At 40.2% G+C, this 20,708-nt stretch overlaps 1 protein-coding gene across 1 annotated transcript in view; it reads right to left on the minus strand.

Moving 5' to 3' along the window:
- Positions 1–19,638, minus strand: part of LOC106604530 (relaxin receptor 1) — a 117,385-nt gene extending 97,747 nt beyond the window's left edge. The window contains exons 1-2 of the mRNA XM_045718026.1: positions 19,297–19,638; positions 9,408–9,554 (exon numbers count right to left, since the gene is read on the minus strand). Coding sequence (XP_045573982.1) covers positions 9,408–9,554; positions 19,297–19,357 — 208 coding nt within the window. The 5' untranslated portion in view covers positions 19,358–19,638. The remainder of the gene's footprint in view (positions 1–9,407; positions 9,555–19,296) is intronic.
- Between the last annotated feature and the right edge of the window lie 1,070 nt (positions 19,639–20,708).

The following is a 20,708-nucleotide window of genomic DNA, read 5'->3' on the forward strand; positions in this document are numbered from 1 at the left end:
TTTGGCCTTTCTAGGGAGTTTTTCCTAGGGAGTTTTTCCTAGCCACCGTGCTTCTTTCACATGCATTGCTTGCTGTTTGGGGTTTTAGGCTGGGTTTCTGTACAGCACTTTGAGATATCAGCTGATGTACGAAGGGCTATATAAATAGATTTGATTTGATTTGATTTGATGATCGACGGCAAGTGTAGAAGCTCGCATGAAGGGGGGCAGATGTTGCCTGTGATGACCATCTAGTGACTGCCAACATCAAACTAAAAATGAATTGTTCAGGACCACCAACAAAAGGAACACCAAGATTTGATGTTGACATGCTGAGGGACCAAACCGTCAAGAAAACCTTCATAATACAATTCACAAGGAGTATCAAGCCTTTTCAAACAATACAGAAGAAGAAGATGAGGAGGAACAGACATAGACAGGAATATAGATAGGAAGTAGGAGAAAGTGGTTAAAGCTTACAGTGAAAGCATCAAGAAAACCATAGGACAGAAGAAGGCTATGCAAGGAATGGATCAACCCCGAAACATGGGACATTATCAAGTAAAGAAGGCAACTAAAAAAGAAAACAGATGTCAAATCACAAAGGCTGAATCAGAAATAAGAGGAACAGCACAGAAAAATCAACACAAGAGACAAAAGGCTAGTAAGGAGAGATGAGGAGTGAGTGATGAGCTGGCAAGTGCAGCTGAAAAGCAGCTAGAAACATTACACAAAAATCACTAACCTAATCTGTGGCAAAAAATTCAAGTCAAATACTCAAATCAAAGAACAGCAAGACAATCTTCTGACTATAAAATTAGCAGGAAGCAAGATGGACAGAACATTTCAGAGTGGTTCTCAACAGAGAACCCCCTGTGGATCCAATGAACACACCTGAAGCTGCTTCAGAAGATCTAGACATAAACACCGACCCACCAACCAAAGAAGAAATAATCACTACCATCAAGTCACTAAATAATGGGAAACTTAATGCAGACATGTTCAAAATCTATTCAGTATTGGCTGCAAACATCCTTCTTCCACTCCTCGCTGACATCTGGAGAGAAAGATACTTTCAGATTGGACCAAGTGGCTCATCATACAGGTACCTAAGAAGAAGGGCACACTATCCGACTGCAACAACTGGAGGGGCATCACACTTTTATACATTCCCAGCAAGATATTTTGCAAGATTATTGTACAACGGCTTCAGCTGTAAACAAGGTGCTTAGGAACGAACAAGCGGGAAGGAGAGGTACAGACCAGGTCTTTGCCCTCAGGAACATCATTGAGCAATGTAGGGAGTGGAAACAGCAGCTATATATAAACTTTATTGACTTCCAGAAGGCTTTCGACAGCATTCACTGAAAAAGCCTATGGAAGATCTTAAGAATTTATGGAATCCCCACCCATGATGTTAAAATTATAAAATAATTATACTGCAACTTTTCATTCACTCTGGGAATAAACAACACAAGCTTTGCTGTGAAGTCTGGAGTTCGTCAAGGTTGTGTAATGTCAGCCTTACACTTCTACCTGGCAATAGACTGGGTCATGCGGCGAACAACAGAAGATCAGGCAAGAGGAATACGATGGACCTTGTATTCTACTCTAGAAGACCTTGACTTCACCAATGACCTGGCTCATTTACCACACACACCAACATGTACAAGAGAAAACTGACAGACTCCAGTCCTTTGGCCAGCAAGTCAGCCTGATTATCAACTGCAGAAAAACAAAGGTAATGCCCATGAACATTAACACAATAGCAAAAGCAGTCAAAATCAAGGAACAAGACCTGGAGTTAACCTGCAGTTTTACTTACCTTGGGAGTATATGCAATGATGGAGGCACGAGCAAAGACAGCTGAACCAGAATCAATAAAGCAAGAGCAACTTTACAAAGTTCAATAAAATCTGGAAATCCGGACAATACAGCACAAACCCAAAACTCAAAAGATGCCACAGCTGTGCATTGGAAATTCTCCTTTATGGTTCGGAATGCTGGAAAATGACTGAAGCAGACCTGAAAAAACTATCTACTTTCCACACAACTCGTCTCCAGAGAATCATGCACATCTTCTGGCAAAACACAATATCAAACACCAAATGGTGCCTTTGTTTCTACCCTACACTCTTAGAAAAAAAGGGTTCCAAAAGGGTTCTTTGGCTGTTCCCATAGGATAACCTTTTTTGGTTCCAAGTATAACCCTTTCGGGTTCCATGTAGAACCCTCTGTGGGAAGGGTTCTACATTGAACCCAAAAGGGTTCTACCTGGAACCAAAAAGGGTTCTTCAAAGGGTTCTCCTATGGGGACAGCCAAAGAACCCTTTTAAGTTCTAGATAGCACCTGATGGTTAACTTTAAATAAAATATTACTTATTTTTTTAATCAGTTGGAACTTCCAGTGTTTCCCGCTGCTTAATTGTTGCCGCCACACCCCAAAAATACAGGAAAAAAAATTGATACCGAGGCACACTTTGAACATGCTGGAACTGTCCACATTTACTTCTCCTCTGCCAACAAGATGAGTAATGAACAGCAAAATCAGACAACCACACAGTATAATAGTTTACCTAGCTATTTAACGAGGGTGTTTTCATAAATTCACTCAGAGTGCACTCTGGGCGTTCATAAATTCAAAGCGCTGTCAGATTGTCCTTTCGTAAAATCAGAGCATTTTTCATGTTATATAGAGCGTTGGTGACTGTAACTGTGCTGCTGGCAACAATTTAATTCCGTTTTTTTTGCCAATGTTTACAGGTTTTGCGCGTTCGTAATTTAATCAGTTATTCTGCGCTCTGGCACACTCAGTCGAGAGTGCTCTGAAATCAGAGTAGATATCCAGAGTGAATTTACAAACACACTCCTAGTCAACTTGTCGTTGTGCATTATATGAGAAAAATAAACATTCCTATTGAGGCGCATTCAAGTTTGGAGTGTCACAGGTAGGCCTACAATATATTCACTGTTGCAAGTTGTTTTTGGGACATTAAAGTCATCAATATGTTGGTATCTAGTAACAAGATCATGTTTGGACTTTGGATCTAGCTAATGATTAGCCCACTAAGGTGTGCATTAGAGGTTAATATTTTCAGGTATTTTACAAATGTTCCATCCCGAGAATAAATTACTTTTCTTCCGGGTAACCCGGTATTTCCCACCAAAACCAGAAGTGTCATTCAAAAGCATTATAAACCATATAAATGTCTGGATTTGATTAGAGCTTTGATCAGCATGAAAATTCAAACCTGATACAACCTGAGCCTGATGAGCCATACATTAAATACATTTTATGAGCCTACATTAACGACATTTAATGAGCCCAAGCCAAAAAAAGGCCAAATGATCGTGCCACTATCCAATACATATACTGTGTGATATAGGCTACTTCACATTACTTACGACAGAAAAACATAAAAGCCCATGGATGTAGCTGGCTATATGCTCCCTTGGGTAAATAAATGAAACTAGCTCCAGTAGGCTAATCTTTTTGAGTGTGAACTGTATTACTGCACTTTATTATACAGTATTATATGCACTGGGATTACGCACATTGTTCAAACCATGATAAGGCAGAAGAGAACATGCGATACAAAGATACATGTGATACAAAGAACATGCGATATAAGCTAGGGAATTTAATTACAATTTTGAAATATAATAGGGCATATTTGTATAATTAGTAGGCTGACACACTTTTCATAATATTGCACGCTAATGTTACTGTATTAGCCTAGTAGACTCTTTCGCTCCCCTTTGTTGCTTCATTCCTTCCTGGCTTTCAACAGTTAAATGAATACGTTTTGTTGTCCTTCATCATTCTAATGACATCCTTGAATAAAATAGGACTAGAATAAGTTGCAGAAGGCTTTCACTTCTCTTCATAAAGACTGTATGGTTATGGGTTTGAATAAATAACTGCTATAGCCATCGCGTGTTCACTCTTGTTCACTCTTACTTTCAAACTACCCGTGAGTTCCATTGACTGCTCTATTTAACATTCAGCAAAAAAGAGCTTGAGTCCCTATTAGAATAGTTTAATGGTATAAGAAACGTTACAAAAATGATGTCCAGCAAGATATTCTAGTCTAGCTTTTCCTGCATGGGACTCCATGCATTTTTTAAGGAGAGGCCAGCGGAGCACAGGTGCGTGCGTATTGCGCAAGAGATATAGGCTACAAGTTAGAAGCTTATTATGCACAACCCATTATTAATTAGCTAAATATACACTACCGTTCAAAAGTTTGGGGTCACTTAGAAATGTCCTTGTTTTCCCTGAAAACATACATGAAATGAGTTGCAAAATGAATAGGAAATATAGTCAAGATGTAGACAAGGTAATAAATAATGATTTTTAATTGAAATAATAATTGTGTCCTTCAAACTTTGCCTTCGTCAAAGAATCCTCCATTTGCAGCAATAACAGCCTTGTAGACAGTTGGCATTCTAGTTGTCAATTTGTTGAGGTAATCTGAAGAGATTTCACCCCATGCTTCCTGAAGCACCTCCCACAAATTGGATTGGCTTGATGGGCACTTCTTACTTACCATACTGTCAAGCTGCTCCCACAACAGCTCAATAGGGTTGAGTGTGGTGGCCACTCCTTTGTCCAGTGTCTGTGTTCTTTTGCCCATCTTAATCTTTTCTTTTTATTGGCCATTCTGAGATATGGCTTTTTCTTTGCAACTGTGCCTAGAAGGCCAGCATCCCGGAGGTGCCTCTTCACTGTTGACGTTGAGACTGGTGTTTTGCGGGTACTATTTAATGAAGCTGCCAGTTGAGGACTTGTGAGGTGTCTGTTTCTCAAACTAGACACTCTAATGTACTTGTCCTCTTGCTCAGTTGTGCACTGGGGCATACCACTCCTCTTTCTATTCTGGTTAGCGACAGTTTGCGCTGTTCTGTGAAGGGAGTAGTACACAGAGTTGTACGAGATCTTTAGTTTCTTGGCAATTTCTCGCATGGAATGGCCTTCATTTCTCAGAACAAGAATAGACCGACGAGACTTAGAAGTTCTTTGTTTCTGACCATTTTGAACCTGTAATCGAACCCACAAACGCTAATGCTCCAGATACTCAACTCGTCTAAAGGTCAGTTTTAGTGCTTCTTTAATCAGAACACAGTTTTCAGCTGTGCTAACATAATTGCAAAAGGGTTTTCTAGTGATAAATTAGTCTTTTAAAATGATAAACTTGGATTAGCTAACACAACGTTGGAACACAGGAGTGATGGTTACTGATAATGGGCCTCTGTACGCCTATGCAGATATTCCATTAAAAATCGGCCGTTTCCAGCAACAAGTAATTTACGACATTAACAATGTCTACACTGTATCTCTGATCAATTTGATGTTATTTTAATGGACAAAAAATGTTGCTTTTCTTTCAAAAACAAGGACATTTCTAAGTGACCCCAAACTTTTGAACGGCAGTGTAATTTTATTACTACATTGAATGTCTTACCTGAAAGAGGTAGGCTAGGACATCTATATATAGAGCTATATATCAATCTAGAACAGGATTGTCTATTTTGATGGAGAGAGAAAGACTGCGATAGAATGCTCGCATGTGCACTGATTTAAAGCAACGATATTCGAGTGATAGGCTGTTTCAAAACTCTGCAGCTGCAATAAAAAGTATATATATATTTACAATGAAAAAACAAGGTGACCTCCGAAAGCCAGATGGAGATGTGTAAATTAGACACACATTCGGTCTTTATATTACTGTAGCATAGGCTATGCTGCAGAAAATATAGGCCTACCTGTCACAAGAAAATGATGAGATCATAGGTCTACATGCATTGTGAACTGCGCTCCATACTGAGATGGGCTGTCTGTCCCCACCCTGAGCGTTGATTCATCATGCAGAAGCCATAGCAATTTAATTTAACAGTAATTTAACAGTTCCATTTCACGCCATGCTGTCCATATAAATAATTGATTATAATTTACCGGTTTCCTACAGTTATTTATCTCGAGAAAAAGGCGTGGTTTTAAAAGTCAACAGAACTGGTCTTCTCTACACTGACGATCTAAATGTTATTTGTTCAATGATTTATTCTGCCTATTGCTTGAACATATAATAAAACAAAAAAAGGAACTGACCTTCTCACAGTCCTACAAAACATTTATCCTGGTGGGGCATTCCCCTCAGACCCCTCCCCTTCCCCTTGCCACCGCTGCAAAAAATGTATCTTGGGGAATCACTGACTTCAGTATTTTACTTACCATATACTGACATAGAGCCAGAATACAAGCCATTCTATACAATGGCCAAATTTATAGTTAGGCTATTCATATTTCCCTACCTAGTAACATTTGCTGACACATTTCTACTTTGCTTCCGATTGATTGTGACACTTAATTATGTATTGCAGGCACAACTACTAGCTTCTTGCCATCCTCTCGCTCTTACATCTGGTGTACATGCAATCGGAGGGCAGTAAAATCCATGTGTGTATCATGTTCGCAGATTTCTCCTCTGCATGTAACACAATCCGTTTGTCCTCGCGGACAGACTGAGAGGAGACTTCGGACTTGATGCTATGCTTATCACATGGATCACCAACTTTCTAACTAATATGTCTCAGCAGGTACGAGTTGGCATCAAAAAGTTGGCATCAAAAACTAAGGACAAGGTGATTGACTTTTGAAGGAACATTACCATGCACACACCATCACTGATAAAAGGTGAGCCCATTGAAATAGTGAAGGAGTACAAATACCTTGAGCTAGTCATTGACAACAAGCTGTCCTGGGATCAGTGTACTGATGCTATTTTTAAGAAAGGCCAACAGAGAATGTATTTCCTACGGAAACTGCACTTTTTTAATGCTGATCTAACCATCATGGTTCTATTTTTATAAATCTTTCATTGAGAGCATTCTGTCCTACTGCTTGACCTGCTGGTTTGGGAATTTGAAGTTTGCACAGAAAAATAGGTTGGGCAAGATAGTCAGGACTTGCAGAAAAATCATGGGGCAGCAACAGCAAGAACTGTCATCTCTCTACCTGGGCAGAGCCCTCCATAAGGCTAATAAAATAGCGGTTGACTCTTCCCATCCACTCCACCCTGAATTCCAGCATCTTCCTTCTGGCCGCAGGTACAGACTACCTATGGTTAAAAAAATACTGCCAAGTACTTTTATTCCGAATGCAATTCTGCAACTTAACCTGTTAGGGCTAGGGGGCAGTATTTGCACGGCTGGATAAAAAAATTTACCCGATTTAATCTGGTTACTAATCCTACCCAGTAACTAGAATATGCATATACTTATTATATATGGATAGAAAACACCCTAAAGTTTCTAAAACTGTTTGAATGGTGTCTGTGAGTATAACAGAACTCATTTGGCAGGCAAAACCCTGAGACATTTTCTGACAGGAAGTGGATACCTGATGTGTTGTATTACCTTTAAACCTATGCCATTGAAAAACACAGGGGCTGAGGAATATTTTGGCACTTCCTATTGCTTCCACTAGATGTCACCAGCCTTTACAAAGTGTTTTGAGTCTTCTGGAGGGAGATCTGACCGAACAAGAGCCATAGAACGATGATGGCCCATTAGACACCTGGCGCGCGAGTTCATGTTGGGTACCCTCGTTCCAATACGTTATAAAAGAGAATGCATTCGTCCACCTTGAATATTATTCATGTTCTGGTTAAAAAGGCCCTAATGATTTATGCTATACAACGTTTGACATGTTTGAACGAACGTAAATATATTTTTTCCCCTCGTTCATGAAGTGAAGTCCGGCGGGCTTAGATCATGTGCTAACAAGACGGAGATTTTTGGACATAAATGATGAGCTTTTTTGAACAAAACTACATTCGTTATGGACCTGTGATACCTGGAAGTGACATCTGATGAAGAGAATCAAAGGTAATGGATTATTTACATAGTATTTTCGATTTTAGATCTCCCCAACATGGCGGGTAGTCTGTATCGCAACGCGTATTTTTCTGGGCGCAGTGCTCAGATTATTGCAAAGTGTGATTTCCCAGTAAGGTTATTTTTAAATCTGGCAAGTTGATTGCGTTCAAGAGATGTAAATCTATAATTCTTTAAATGACAATATAATATTTTACCAATGTTTTCTAATTTTAATTATTTAATTTGTGGCGCTGACTTGAATGCCGGTTATTGGAGGGAAACGATTTCCTGAACATCAACGCCATAGTAAAACGCTGTTTTTGGATATAAATATGAACTTGATAGAACTAAAAATGCATGCATTGTCTAACACAATGTCCTAGGAGTGTCATCTGTTGGAGATTGTAAAAGGTTAGTGCATAATTTTAGCTGATTTTATGGTTTTGGTGACGCCTGTCTTTGAATTGGCACAACATTACACACAACTCTTGTAAATGTACTGTCCTAACATACTCTAAATTTATGCTTTTGCCGTAAAACCTTTTTGAAATCGTAAAACGTGGTTAGATTAAGGAGATGTTTATCTTTCAAAGGGTGTAAAATAGTTGTATGTTTGAAAAATTTGAATTTTGACATTTATTTGGATTCAAATTTGCCGCTCTTGAAATGCACCTGCTGTTGATGGAGTGCACCACGGGTGGGACGCTTGCGTCCCACCTAGCCCATAGAGGTTAACAAAATGTTGGACTAATTGCACTTAGCACTTGCACTATAAAACTGCACTTACCCTGCCTATTTGTTTGTAAATATCCATTGCTATTTATTTTACATTTTTGATGTGATATGTTTTATGACTGCTGCAAGATCAACAAATTTCCTACGGTATTATTGACTGCATGTTTGTTTATTCCATGTGTAACTCTGTGTTGTTGTATGTGTCGAACTGCTTTGCTTCATCTTGGCCAGGTCGCAGTTCTCAACTAGCCTACCCGGTTAAATAAAGGTGAAATATATATATATATATATATATATATATATATATATTTTAATGGAATAATCCTGAACTTTCCTTGATGGAAAAATTTACATCTGATGCACCGCCACACTTCATGATCAAATATCCAAATATCAAAGTCTGGAGTGCAAGGATCAAAGCGAGCACAGTCAGAATACAATTACTTATAATAAATGAGTCAATAAATCAGGGGTGTCAAACTCAATTTGTGGAGGGCCATGTGTCTTTTGGTCCAGGAGGGCTGTGTGTCTGTTGGTCCAGGAGGGCTGTGTGTCTGCTGGTCCAGGAGGGCCGTGTGTCTGCTTGTCCAGGAGGGCCGTGTGTCTGCTGGTCCTGGAGGGCCGTTTGTCTGCTGGTTTTTGTTATTTCATTTCTATCGGAGTCTCATTAAGACCTAGACAATCAGGTTATGGGAGTTCCCAACTAATCAGTGACCTTAATTGATCAATCAACTACAAAGGAGTTGTAAAATCCCCAGACACTCAGCCCTCCAGGACTGGAGTATGACACATAAATTAATAAACTGACGTCTCACCACAGTTCTCCTCGTCCGCTTCATTTCCACAGTCATCGACGCCATTGCAGTGCATGAGCTGGGGCAGGCACATGCTCAGGTTGCCACAAGGGAAATATCCTAGGGGGCAGTACGTCTTCTCCTCCGAGACGTTGAATGAAGTTCCTGCTGAAAATTCAAGAGCTGTGTTTCAATTTCAAAGTCGTTGTTTCTCATTGAGTGGGGAATGGGAACACAAATTATAAGTGGGGAATGGGAACACATATTAATAGTGGGGAATGGGAACACATATTATAAGTGGGGAATGGGAACACATATTATAAGTGGGGAATGGGAACACATATTAAAAGTAGGGAATGGGAACACATATTATAAGTGGGGAATGGGAACACATATTATAAGTGGGGAATGGGAACACATATTAAAATTAGGGAATGGGAACACATATTATAAGTGGGGAATGGGAACACATATTATAAGTGGGGAATGGGAACACATATTATAAGCGGGGAATGGGAACACATATTATAAGTGGGGAATGGGAACACATATTATAAGTGGGGAATGGGAACACATATTATAAGTGGGGAATGGGAACACATATTATAAGTGGGGAATGGGAACACATATTATAAGTGGGGAATGGGAACACATATTATAAGTGGGGAATGGGAACACATATTATAAGTGGGGAATGGGAACACATTATAAGTGGGGAATGGGAACACATTATAACACCACGGAAAATTAAAGAGCGGTTGCTAATTTTAAAGTTGCTGTATTTCCTGAGTGGAAACATAATATTATAAGAGCCCTCTAAAAATGATGAAAGTAAACATCTTTCAGTATCGTCCACCCAAGGGGAGCTAGCTCATCAGTCAGTAGGCTCTGGATGGGTTTGTCCAAAACACTTGAGCATTTTCCTATCAATGTTTCAATTAGCAGTCAATTCTGAAAATGTATGGAATACGAAATATTAACAGGGCTCCCATGGTGTTCAGTTCATAGAGATGATTTATTCTTAGTTCAGAGTGTTCATGTGCTCTCTGGAGTATAGGCTAGTTGCATAATGCAACAGGGGAACATATCCACCATCCTTTATCTGCTTCCATGATAATCAAACTAAACGGGTGCACTTTTACATGCAAAGGCCCCCCACTGCCTTTTGCTCCTGAAATATACCGACACATCATACTGTATCTAGTCAGTTATATGTTTCTGAAATATACCGACACATCATACTGTATCTAGTCAGTTATACGTTTATGAAATATACCCACACAATATACTGTAGTTAGTTATACAGTGCACCAGGAAAGTATTCAGACTTGTTCCACATTTTGTTAGGTTAAAGCCATATTCTAAAATTGATTAAATCGTTTTTTTCCCCCCTCGTCAATCTATGCACAATACCCCATAATGACGAAGCAAACTGTTTTTAGAAATTTTTGCAAATGTATAATTTTTTGTTGTTGAAATATCACATTTAGAAAAGTATTCAGACCCTTTACTCAGTACTTTGTTGAAGCACCTTTGGCAGTGATTACAGCCTTGAGTCTTCTTCAGTATGACGTTACCAGCTTTGCACACCAGCATTTGGGAAGTTTCTCCCATTCTTCTCTGCAGATCCTCTCAAGCTCTGTCAGGTTGGATGGGGAGCGTCACTCCACAGCTATTTCAGGTCTCTCCAAAGATGTTCGATTGAGTTCAAGTCCGGTCTCTGGCTGGCCCACTCAAGGACATTCAGAGAATTGTCCCAATGCCACTCCTGCTTTGTCTTGGCTGTGTGCTTAGGGTCGTTGCCATGTTGGAAGGTGAATTGTCGCCCCAGTCTGAGATCCTGAGCGCTCTGGAGCAGGTTTTCATCAAGGATCTCTCTGCACTTTGATCTGTTCATCTTTCTCTCGATCCCAACTAGTCTCACAGTCCCTACCGATGAAAAACATCCCCCCACCACCATGCTTCACCATGGGGATGGTGCTAGGTTTCCTCCAGATGTGACGTTTGGCATTCAGGCCAAAGAGTTCAATCTTGGTTTCATCAGACCAGAGAATCTTGTGGCAAACTCCAAGCGGGCTGTCATGTGCCTTTTACTGAAGCGTGGCTTCCGTCTGGTCACTCTACCATAAAGGCCTAATTGGTGGAGCGCTGCATAGATGGTTGTCCTTCTGGAAGGTTCTCCCATCTCCACAGAGGAACTCTGGAGCTCTGTCAGAGTGGCCATGTGTGCCTTTCCAAATCACGTCCAATCAACTGAATTTACCACAGGTGGACTCCAATCACGTTGTAGAAACATCTCAAGGACGATCAATGGTAACATGATGCACCTGTGCTCAACTTCGAGTCTCATAGCAAAGGGTCTGAATATTAATGTAAATAAGGTATTTCTGTTTTTTATTTGCAAAAAATATATATATATTTTTTCCGCTTTGTCATTATGGGGTATTGTGTGTAGATAGATTTTTTTTTTTTAAGTAATCGTCACGCCCTGACCTGAGAGAGCCTTTTTTTATGTCTCTATTTAGGTTTGGTCAGGGTGTGATTTGGGTGGGCATTCTATGTACTTTTTTCTATGCTTTGTATTTCTTTGTTTTTGGCCTGGTATGGCTCTCAATCAGGGACAGCTGTACATCATTGTCGCTGATTGGGAGTCATACTTAGGCAGCCTGTTTTCCTTTGGGGTTTGTGGGTAGTTAATTTCTGTTTAGTGTTTTGTTATACCTGACAGAACTGTTTGGCTGTCATTTTCTTGTTTTGTTCAAAGTGTCTCGATTAAAATTAAATACGAGCACTCAACACGCTGCACCTTGGTCTACTTCTTCAGACAGCCGTTACAGTAATATATTTTAAAATAAGGCTGTAAAGTAATAAAGTGTGAAACAAAAGAAGGGGCCTGAATACTTTCCAAATGCACTGTATGTTTCTGAAATATACCCACACATCATCGTGTATGTAGTCCGTTATTTGTTTCTGAATAGCACCGCTCTGACTGCTTACTGAAGCATGTGTCAATGCAGCCTTGAACCTCAATTTCTACTCTTTTCCAATGGACCAGGAGAAGTGTTGCTCCTTATGTCAAAGCCATCTTAAATTCAAGTTGGCGGGATCGTCCTAGATTCTATTGCTCCTACTGCTGTACAACCAACCAGCCCCTAACTGCTTTACAAGAGAGGCACTTACAACAACATAATGGGCATTTTACCTGGTTTGCCCCCGTTTGTCACACAGAGAGTGTAACAAATGAATATTCCCAGCGGGAATTGGTTGCAATTAAGTGATGCATGCTTGACACATGGTCATCATGGTTTACTGACCAGATAACAACCAAACATATGGTGTCATTCCCAGTTGTCTTGATGTTATCATGCTGGGATCATGAGAATGAAGACTACGTGAACCCTAACACCTGATAGTGACATCTCAGTGCTTATTGGGGTGACTAGGAGTCTTTGTCGGTGTGCCTTTGAGCAAGGCACTTAACTCTGAATGGTTCTGTTAAATTACTGAAATGTAAATGTATTGTAAAGATGGACATGGTAAGTCATGTGCAAACCTCAGGGCTATGGCTAACCTCAGCCATGCACTTCATCACAACTGAGACATAAGTGAGGGACCTAGTTTCACACTCACTCTGAGAAATTCACTGCTCTCAAAATCAATCATGGAGATACTGATGTTGTCTAACACAGTTAGAGGAGAACGATGGTTCCAACCATCCATCAGAGCTTATACACTAAGATAAAATCACAGGTAGGAAAACCAATCTACCGGCTGCAATCTATAGCCACCAACATACTGAGGAGAACTGCAGTCCTCTTGGTGTCTCGCATCATTTGAGAAGAGATACATCAATTATCTTTCAGAAGTCATTGCTCATCCATCCTAATAAGAGTATGTTTCCTTAACAATTCTTGAAACCATGTCTCTAGAGGAACATCCTTCTGGATACAGCAATGCATGATGCAACAAGGAAACTCATTCAAAGAGACTTGCAAAGCTGTTTATGTCTAACATCTGTTCCCACCATGGCAGGTGATGCAGTGAATTTGAGTTGAGCAAACACATCATTTTATATTGACAGAATTTTTGTCACAGCTGTCTTAAGTTGGAGCTATGTTTTTATTTTGTTCAGGTAACACTTGGAACGAAAAGTTGAATGAACTAAAAAGCGCTATGGAACCAGTTACTTAATAATAAATAGTTTAAACAACATTTGCAGGTGTTTTTTTTTTTTTACAGTGCATAATGTTTCCATTTCAAGCAACGGAAATTGACATCCAGTATCCGCCTGTAAAGTCCTAGTCCACATTTTCCAATATTTAAAGTGGTTCGATGCTGAGATGAGTCCACGTCCCATTCCATCTGTTGCATTGCAGTTCCAGATCAACCCCAAATAAAATCTGACGTTTGAAGCAAAATAACATTTGACACACTTTGTTTTGGGAATGAGGTAGCTTTTTTCGTCAGTCTGCATGAGAAACTTTGTTTTGGGAATGAAGTAGCACTTTACACTAGTCTGCATGGGACATTTTATTTTGGGAATGAAGTAGAACTTTACGTTAGTCTGCATGGGACACTTTGTTTTGGGAATGAAGTAGAACTTTACGTTAGTCTGCATGGGACATTTTGTTTTGGGAATGAAGTAGAACTTTACGTTAGTCTGCATGGGACACTTTGTTTTGGGAATGAAGTAGAACTTTACGTTAGTCTGCATGGGACACTTTGAAATACATCTACCTTCCATGTAGCCTGTGTGCTCAATTACTTTTTCATGCCAAATTAATCTGAATCAATACTAACAATATCTCTTGATCTGTGTACAAAATCCATGCACATTAAAGATCAAATTTGAGGAAGAAAGTGCTATTGCAGTGTCCCAAATAACCCTGAGGCAAAGTTATTTTGGTCAACTGATGTTAACCGACAGTCTCTCAGTCCATCTGTCAATGTGGACGTTTTCCAGCACCGAGCCACAGAGCAACCTGTCACTAACATGGCTGACTTGTCAGTCAGGATACTGTAGGAGGTCTACCTTTTTTCACTCCAAATATTTGCATATCGTTTTCATTCATTGGAGCTCATCTGATTTCATAAATTTGTGACACCTGTTGTGCTGTGCATTACAGGGTGGTCTAGCCTATCAGAGCTTGCTTGTCAGAATTGTTTTAAGATGGCCGTACTATGGATAATTTAGCTATTTATTTAGAATTTTAGGACCCCTGTAGGTATAAAAAAGATATACTGCTCAAAAAAATAAAGGGAACACTTAAACAACACATCCTAGATCTGAATGAAAGAAATAATCTTATTAAATACTTTTTTCTTTACATAGTTGAATGTGCTGACAACAAAATCACACAAAAATAATCAATGGAAATCCAATTTACCAACCCATGGAGGACTGGATTTGGAGTCACACTCAAAATTAAAGTGGAAAACCACACTACAGGCTGATCCAACTTTGATGTAATGTCCTTAAAACAAGTCAAAATGAGGCTCAGTAGTGTGTGTGGCCTCCACGTGCCTGTATGACCTCCCTACAACGCCTGGGCATGCTCCTGATGAGGTGGCGGATGGTCTCCTGAGGGATCTCCTCCCAGACCTGGACTAAAGCATCCGCCAACTCCTGGACAGTCTGTGGTGCAATGTGGCGTTGGTGGATGGAGCGAGACATGATGTCCCAGATGTGCTCAATTGGATTTAGGTCTGGGGAACAGGCGGGCCAGTCCATAGCATCAATGCCTTCCTCTTGCAGGAACTGCTGACACACTCCAGCCACATGAGGTCTAGCATTGTCTTGCATTAGGAGGAACCCAGGGCCAACCGCACCAGCATATGGTCTCACAAGGGATCTGAGGATCTCATCTCGGTACCTAATGGCGGTCAGGCTACCTCTGGCGAGCACATGGAGGGCTGTGCGGCCCCCCAAAGAAATGCCACCCCACACCATGACTGACCCACCGCCAAACCGGTCATGCTGGAGGATGTTGCAGGCTGCAGAACGTTCTCCACGGCGTCTCCAGACTCTGTCATGTCTGTCACGTGCTCAGTGTGAACCTGCTTTCATCTGTGAAGAGCACAGGGCGCCAGTGGCGAATTTGCCACTCTTGGTGTTCTCTGGCAAATGCCAAACGTCCTGCACGGTGTTGGGCTGTAAGCACAACCCCCACCTGTGGACGTCGGGCCCTCATACCACCCTCATGGAGTCTGTTTCTGACCGTTTGAGCAGACACATGCACATTTGTGGCCTGCTGGAGGTCATTTTGCAGGGCTCTGGCAGTGCTTCTCCTGCTCCTCCTTGCACAAAGGCGGAGGTAGCGGTCCTGCTGCTGGGTTGTTGCCCTCCTACGGCCTCCTCCACGTCTCCTGATGTACTGGCCTGTCTCCTGGTAGCGCCTCCATGCTCTGGACACTACGCTGACAGACACAGCAAACCTTCTTGCCACAGCTCACATTGATGTGCCATCCTGGATGAGCTGCACTATCTGAGCCCCTTGTGTGGGTTGTAGACTCCGTCTCATGCTACCACTAGAGTGAAAGCACCGCCAGCATTCATAAGTGACCAAAACATCAGCCAGGAAGCATAGGAACTGAGAAGTGGTCTGTGGTCCCCACCTGCAGAACCACTCCTTTATTGGGGGTGTCTTGCTAATTGCCTATAATTTCCACCTGTTTTCTATTCCATTTGCACAACAGCATGTGAAATTTTTTGTCAATCAGTGTTGCTTCCTAAGTGGACAGTTTGATTTCACAGAAGTGTGATTGACTTGGAGTTACATTGTGTTGTTTAAGTGTTCCCTTTATTTTTTTGAGCAGTGTATATCCAAAATGATTTGACAAAATATTGAATTTGGCCTTTGCTGCTACAGACAATCAAAAATAAATAATAAGAAATAAGGTTTTGAAGTGTCTGTCCTATATCTAGGAGATAAAGGAAATCTCATGAAATATAATTTTTTACACATATTTAACCCTTTTTTTTGTTGGCACAAAACTAATTCCATTCATTTTTTAAACCGGTTCCAGGTTACCTTTAATAACGAGGCTATATACAGGGGGTACCGGTACCGAGTCAATGTGTGGGGGTACAGGTTAGTTGAGGTAATTTGTACATGTAGGTAGGGACGAAGTGACTATGCATAGATAATAAACAGCAAGTAGCAGCAGTGTACAAAACAAATGGGGGGGTGTCAATGTAAATAGTCCGGTGGCCATTTGATTAATTGTTCAGCATTCTTATGGCTTGGGGGTAGAAGCTGTTAAGGAGCCTTTTGGTCCTAGACTTGGTGCTCCGGTACTGCTTGCTGTGCGGTAGCAGAGAAAACAGTCTATGACTTGGGTGACTGTAAGTAGCCTAGGGCAAGGATCGTGAACCCCAACGTCTTCTGAGCAATTCGATTTTAGACATGAAAGACTGTAAAATTACTAGGAATTCATCTCAAAGTGATTTTAATTCAGGAAATGTATTCCCAAGTATTTCCACTTGTAAATAGAGATATACACTGAGTATACAAAACATTAGGAACACCTTCCTAATATTGAGTTTCACCCCCTTTTGCCCTCAGAAAAGCCTAAATTCATCGGGGCATGGACTCTACAAGGTGTCGAAAGCATTCCACAGGAATGCTGGCCCATGATGACTTCAATGCTTCCCACAGTTGTGTCAAGTTGGCTGGATGTCCTTTGGGTGGTAGACTATTCTTGATACACACGAGAAACTGTTGAGCGTGAAAAACACAGCAGCGGTGCAGTTCTTGACACACTCAATCCGGTGCGCCTGGCACCTACTACCATACCTCATTCAAAGGCACTTCAATCTTTTGCCTTGCCCATTCACCCTCTGAAAGGCACACACACACACAATCTATGTTTCAATTGTCTCAAGGCTTAAAAATCCTTCTTTAACCTGTCTCCTCCTAGACGAAGGGGAAGGATTTAACAAGTGACATCAATAAAGGTCAGTCTATGTCATGGAAAGAGCAGGTGTTCCTAAAGTTTCGTACACTCAGTGTATGTGTTTGTGCACCAATGTAATCAAAGTTTGAAATGATTATGTTTTGACAAATACAATATCTGTTTGGGCTTCTTGCGTCACTTTGCAGAGTACAAATTATTTATAATTATGTTCCGGCCCCCGACCATCCACTCAAGAAAAAATGGGCCCGTGGCTGAATCTAGATGATGACCCCTGGCCTAGGGTATGTGGTGACTGACAAGCACTTATCGCTGGATTACTAATTTCACTGATTGAATTTGATGCATGCAGGCTCAACAGTTACTCAATGATCTTGATCATCACTTTTAAACAAGCTACAATTGTCATGGAAATACTGCATAAAGCAAATGTTCTCAGATGTGTCATACAATATATGTAATACTAATACAGTATGTTGAATTATTGATTTTACTAATAAATATTTGTTTGATATCTGCAAGTGGTGAGAATGTAATTTTAGAATATGACTCTCAGGGCCAAAATCTTTGCCATGCTAATTTCAGAAAAGCCCAGGGCAAGATCCTGACATGTTATATTTAGTGTATGAGCCACAATATGTATCTCTATGGTATGACCATCATAAAGGAGATGGTTTCTATATCATTTTCTACTGGCTTTCATTCCACATCATTGACATAAGGTGAACAGTTATGTAAAAAGTTCCCATGATGACCTCAATGCTCTCTTGTAAACAAATGGTGGGAAAATACATTATTTATATGACTGAGAATAATATTCCTCAACCCCAAACGAGTCTCTCCAAACTGCATAAACAGCACCACAGCAATGTAATATCTCAATGTGAAACATCAGCAGCCAGCAGTCATTAAAGGTGCAATATGCAGAAATCGCTCTGCCATTTCCTGGTTGCTAAATTCTATTAGTTTGCCTAATTTCAGGTTATTTGACAAATAAAGCAATGTATAGTGTAGAGCCCTCAAAGTCAACTCTCGACCTCGAAGCCAGTTCCACTACATTTTTTCATTGTTGCACTCTAAACAGGAATTGATTTAGACCTGGGACACCAGGTGGGTGCAATTAATTATCAGGTAGAAGAGAAAACCAGTAGGCTCCGGACCTCATAGGGTAAGAGTTGAGTAAATAGTTGAGGAGGGATTTGAGTTTTTCAGATTTACATACAGAATAATATGAAATGCTCTGAGACCAGGTTGGGACTCAGGGGTAGACATAACATAATACATGTAAGTCCAGGACACTGCAATTAGTATGATAGGTTATGTTTTGTTTTGTATGGTATGGTATGGTATGTATTCATTTGTGTCCATGTCCATCTTCCGTTTCATTTGATATTTTACGAATTACAATTCGTATATGTTACGAATTGCAATATGTACAATATGTTAGGAATTTGACATTTGTATAATATGTTTCGAATTAGCAAAACTTATGATCTTAAAAATTCAAATTTGTCGTGGCTAATGTTTGTTAGGTGTTAATGTTGTATGCCCACCCATCCAACCTAAAAGTAACCTTCTGTCTTATGTAATCATATCATACTAATACGTGTCTATGTTACGCTTAGTCTATAAGACCAGGCTACAACGGCGAAGGCAATTAGATACCATAACGAAAAGATTTTCCAGGGTTTTATCATTTCGTGCCATTATAGAGCACTTAAAAGTAATTTCGTCTGTCAAGTGTCCCACAGTATTTTCGATAGCAAAGCTACAGTATAGGCTGCATTTAGCTGCACCTATTGCAATATACACGTCTAAGACGTTCAAGCTAAGCAAACTTCCAGAAGACCAGTATCAAAAATAAATGCAAACAATGCCAGAATAGGAGGGGAAAAGAGATAATATACAGGCTTAAACCATACATTAGCATAAATACATATTGGTCAATTTCAGAGTTAACAAACTGATGTGCAACATATCATTAGGTTATACATACCTGTCACTCCATACATGAGAATCCAAGCGACATAAGCTTGCATATTTAACTGTAACGGCATTAAAAACACGAGAAAACAGAAGTTTTAGTTTTCTTCCAAGCTTCCAACGCGCAAAATCTGTAGACTAAGAACTGCAGTTACCAAGATGGGCTAGACTACTTGGTAGTTAAGTTTGTCAAGATGAGGTTGGTAAAGATGGTTAGCGGCTGTCTGGTGCTAACAGTAGAGAAATCGATTCGAAACTGCTCCAGAGAATCTATTTCCATCAACTGGCGCGCGGAAATCTCCACTGCCGCTCTAGAGTGCGTGTGAAAAGGTTGTCATCAACAGAGGACAAGGGAGACGGGGAGAGCGAGAGGTACATACAGCGAGAGAGAGAGAGAGAGAGAGAGAGAGAGAGAGAAATACAGAGAGATTAAGACAGAGAGAAAGAAAGATGGAGATCTAGATATACATAGAAAGAGACAGAGAAAGAAAGACAGAAAGAGATGGATACATAGAGAGAGAGAGAGAGAGATACATAGATAGACAGAGATAGAAAGACAGAGAGAGCGAAAGACAGAGAGAGAGATACATAGAGAGAGAAAGAAAGACAGAGAGATGGATACATATATATATAGAGAGAGAGTGAGAAAGAAAGACAGAGAGAAAGAAAGACAGAGAGAGATGGATACATAGAGAGAGAGAGCGAGATAGAGAGAGAGAGAGAGACCATAGTTTGTGTCTGCAGGTAAAATTATGAAAATAGTTTCCAAAAATAAATGTTTACCACTGAAGGGGGGGCATTTTTGAGTAGGCTTACCCTGTAAAAATAAATACAAGTTCCTTATTAACAAGCACTATTGTGCCCAGTCATGTTTTGCAGCATATAAAGAATTGGGTTATGTTTGTCGCACCCTGGAAAGCTGTTCGCTGGCAGATGAAAACATAATGGCAGATTTAGCAAAAAATTGCACCAGGTACAAAGCTGGTGCCTGGTTTTTACAGCAGGTGATAAAACACACAAACTGTTTTCATTTACAATGCCTTTTTATTTAGCCTATTTATTTAGCCTATTTAAATAGCCTATTTGCTGAGAAAATAGATAACTTTTCTCCTGATGCAAAAGTGTAATATTTAACATTTAAAATAACGTTGATTAGACGATACTACTGAAATAGCTTGGGGTCAGACACAATTCACTCAATACATGTTTTGAGTTAGAACCAAACAATTATTTGGTTTAACATCAGAAAAACTGCTGAACTATGGTTTTCAATTATGCAATTTCATACACTTCATACTCCAACATTGATAAGATTGCTCCAGTTCATTTCAGAACCTTCCCACTGGGCACAAATTCAACGTCTATTCCACGTTGGTTCAACATCATTTCATTGAAATAACAGGGACACAATGTTGATTCAACCAG

The sequence above is a fragment of the Salmo salar genome, chromosome ssa05, assembly GCF_905237065.1.
Source record: "Salmo salar chromosome ssa05, Ssal_v3.1, whole genome shotgun sequence".
In the NCBI taxonomy this organism is placed as follows: Eukaryota; Metazoa; Chordata; class Actinopteri; order Salmoniformes; family Salmonidae; genus Salmo; species Salmo salar.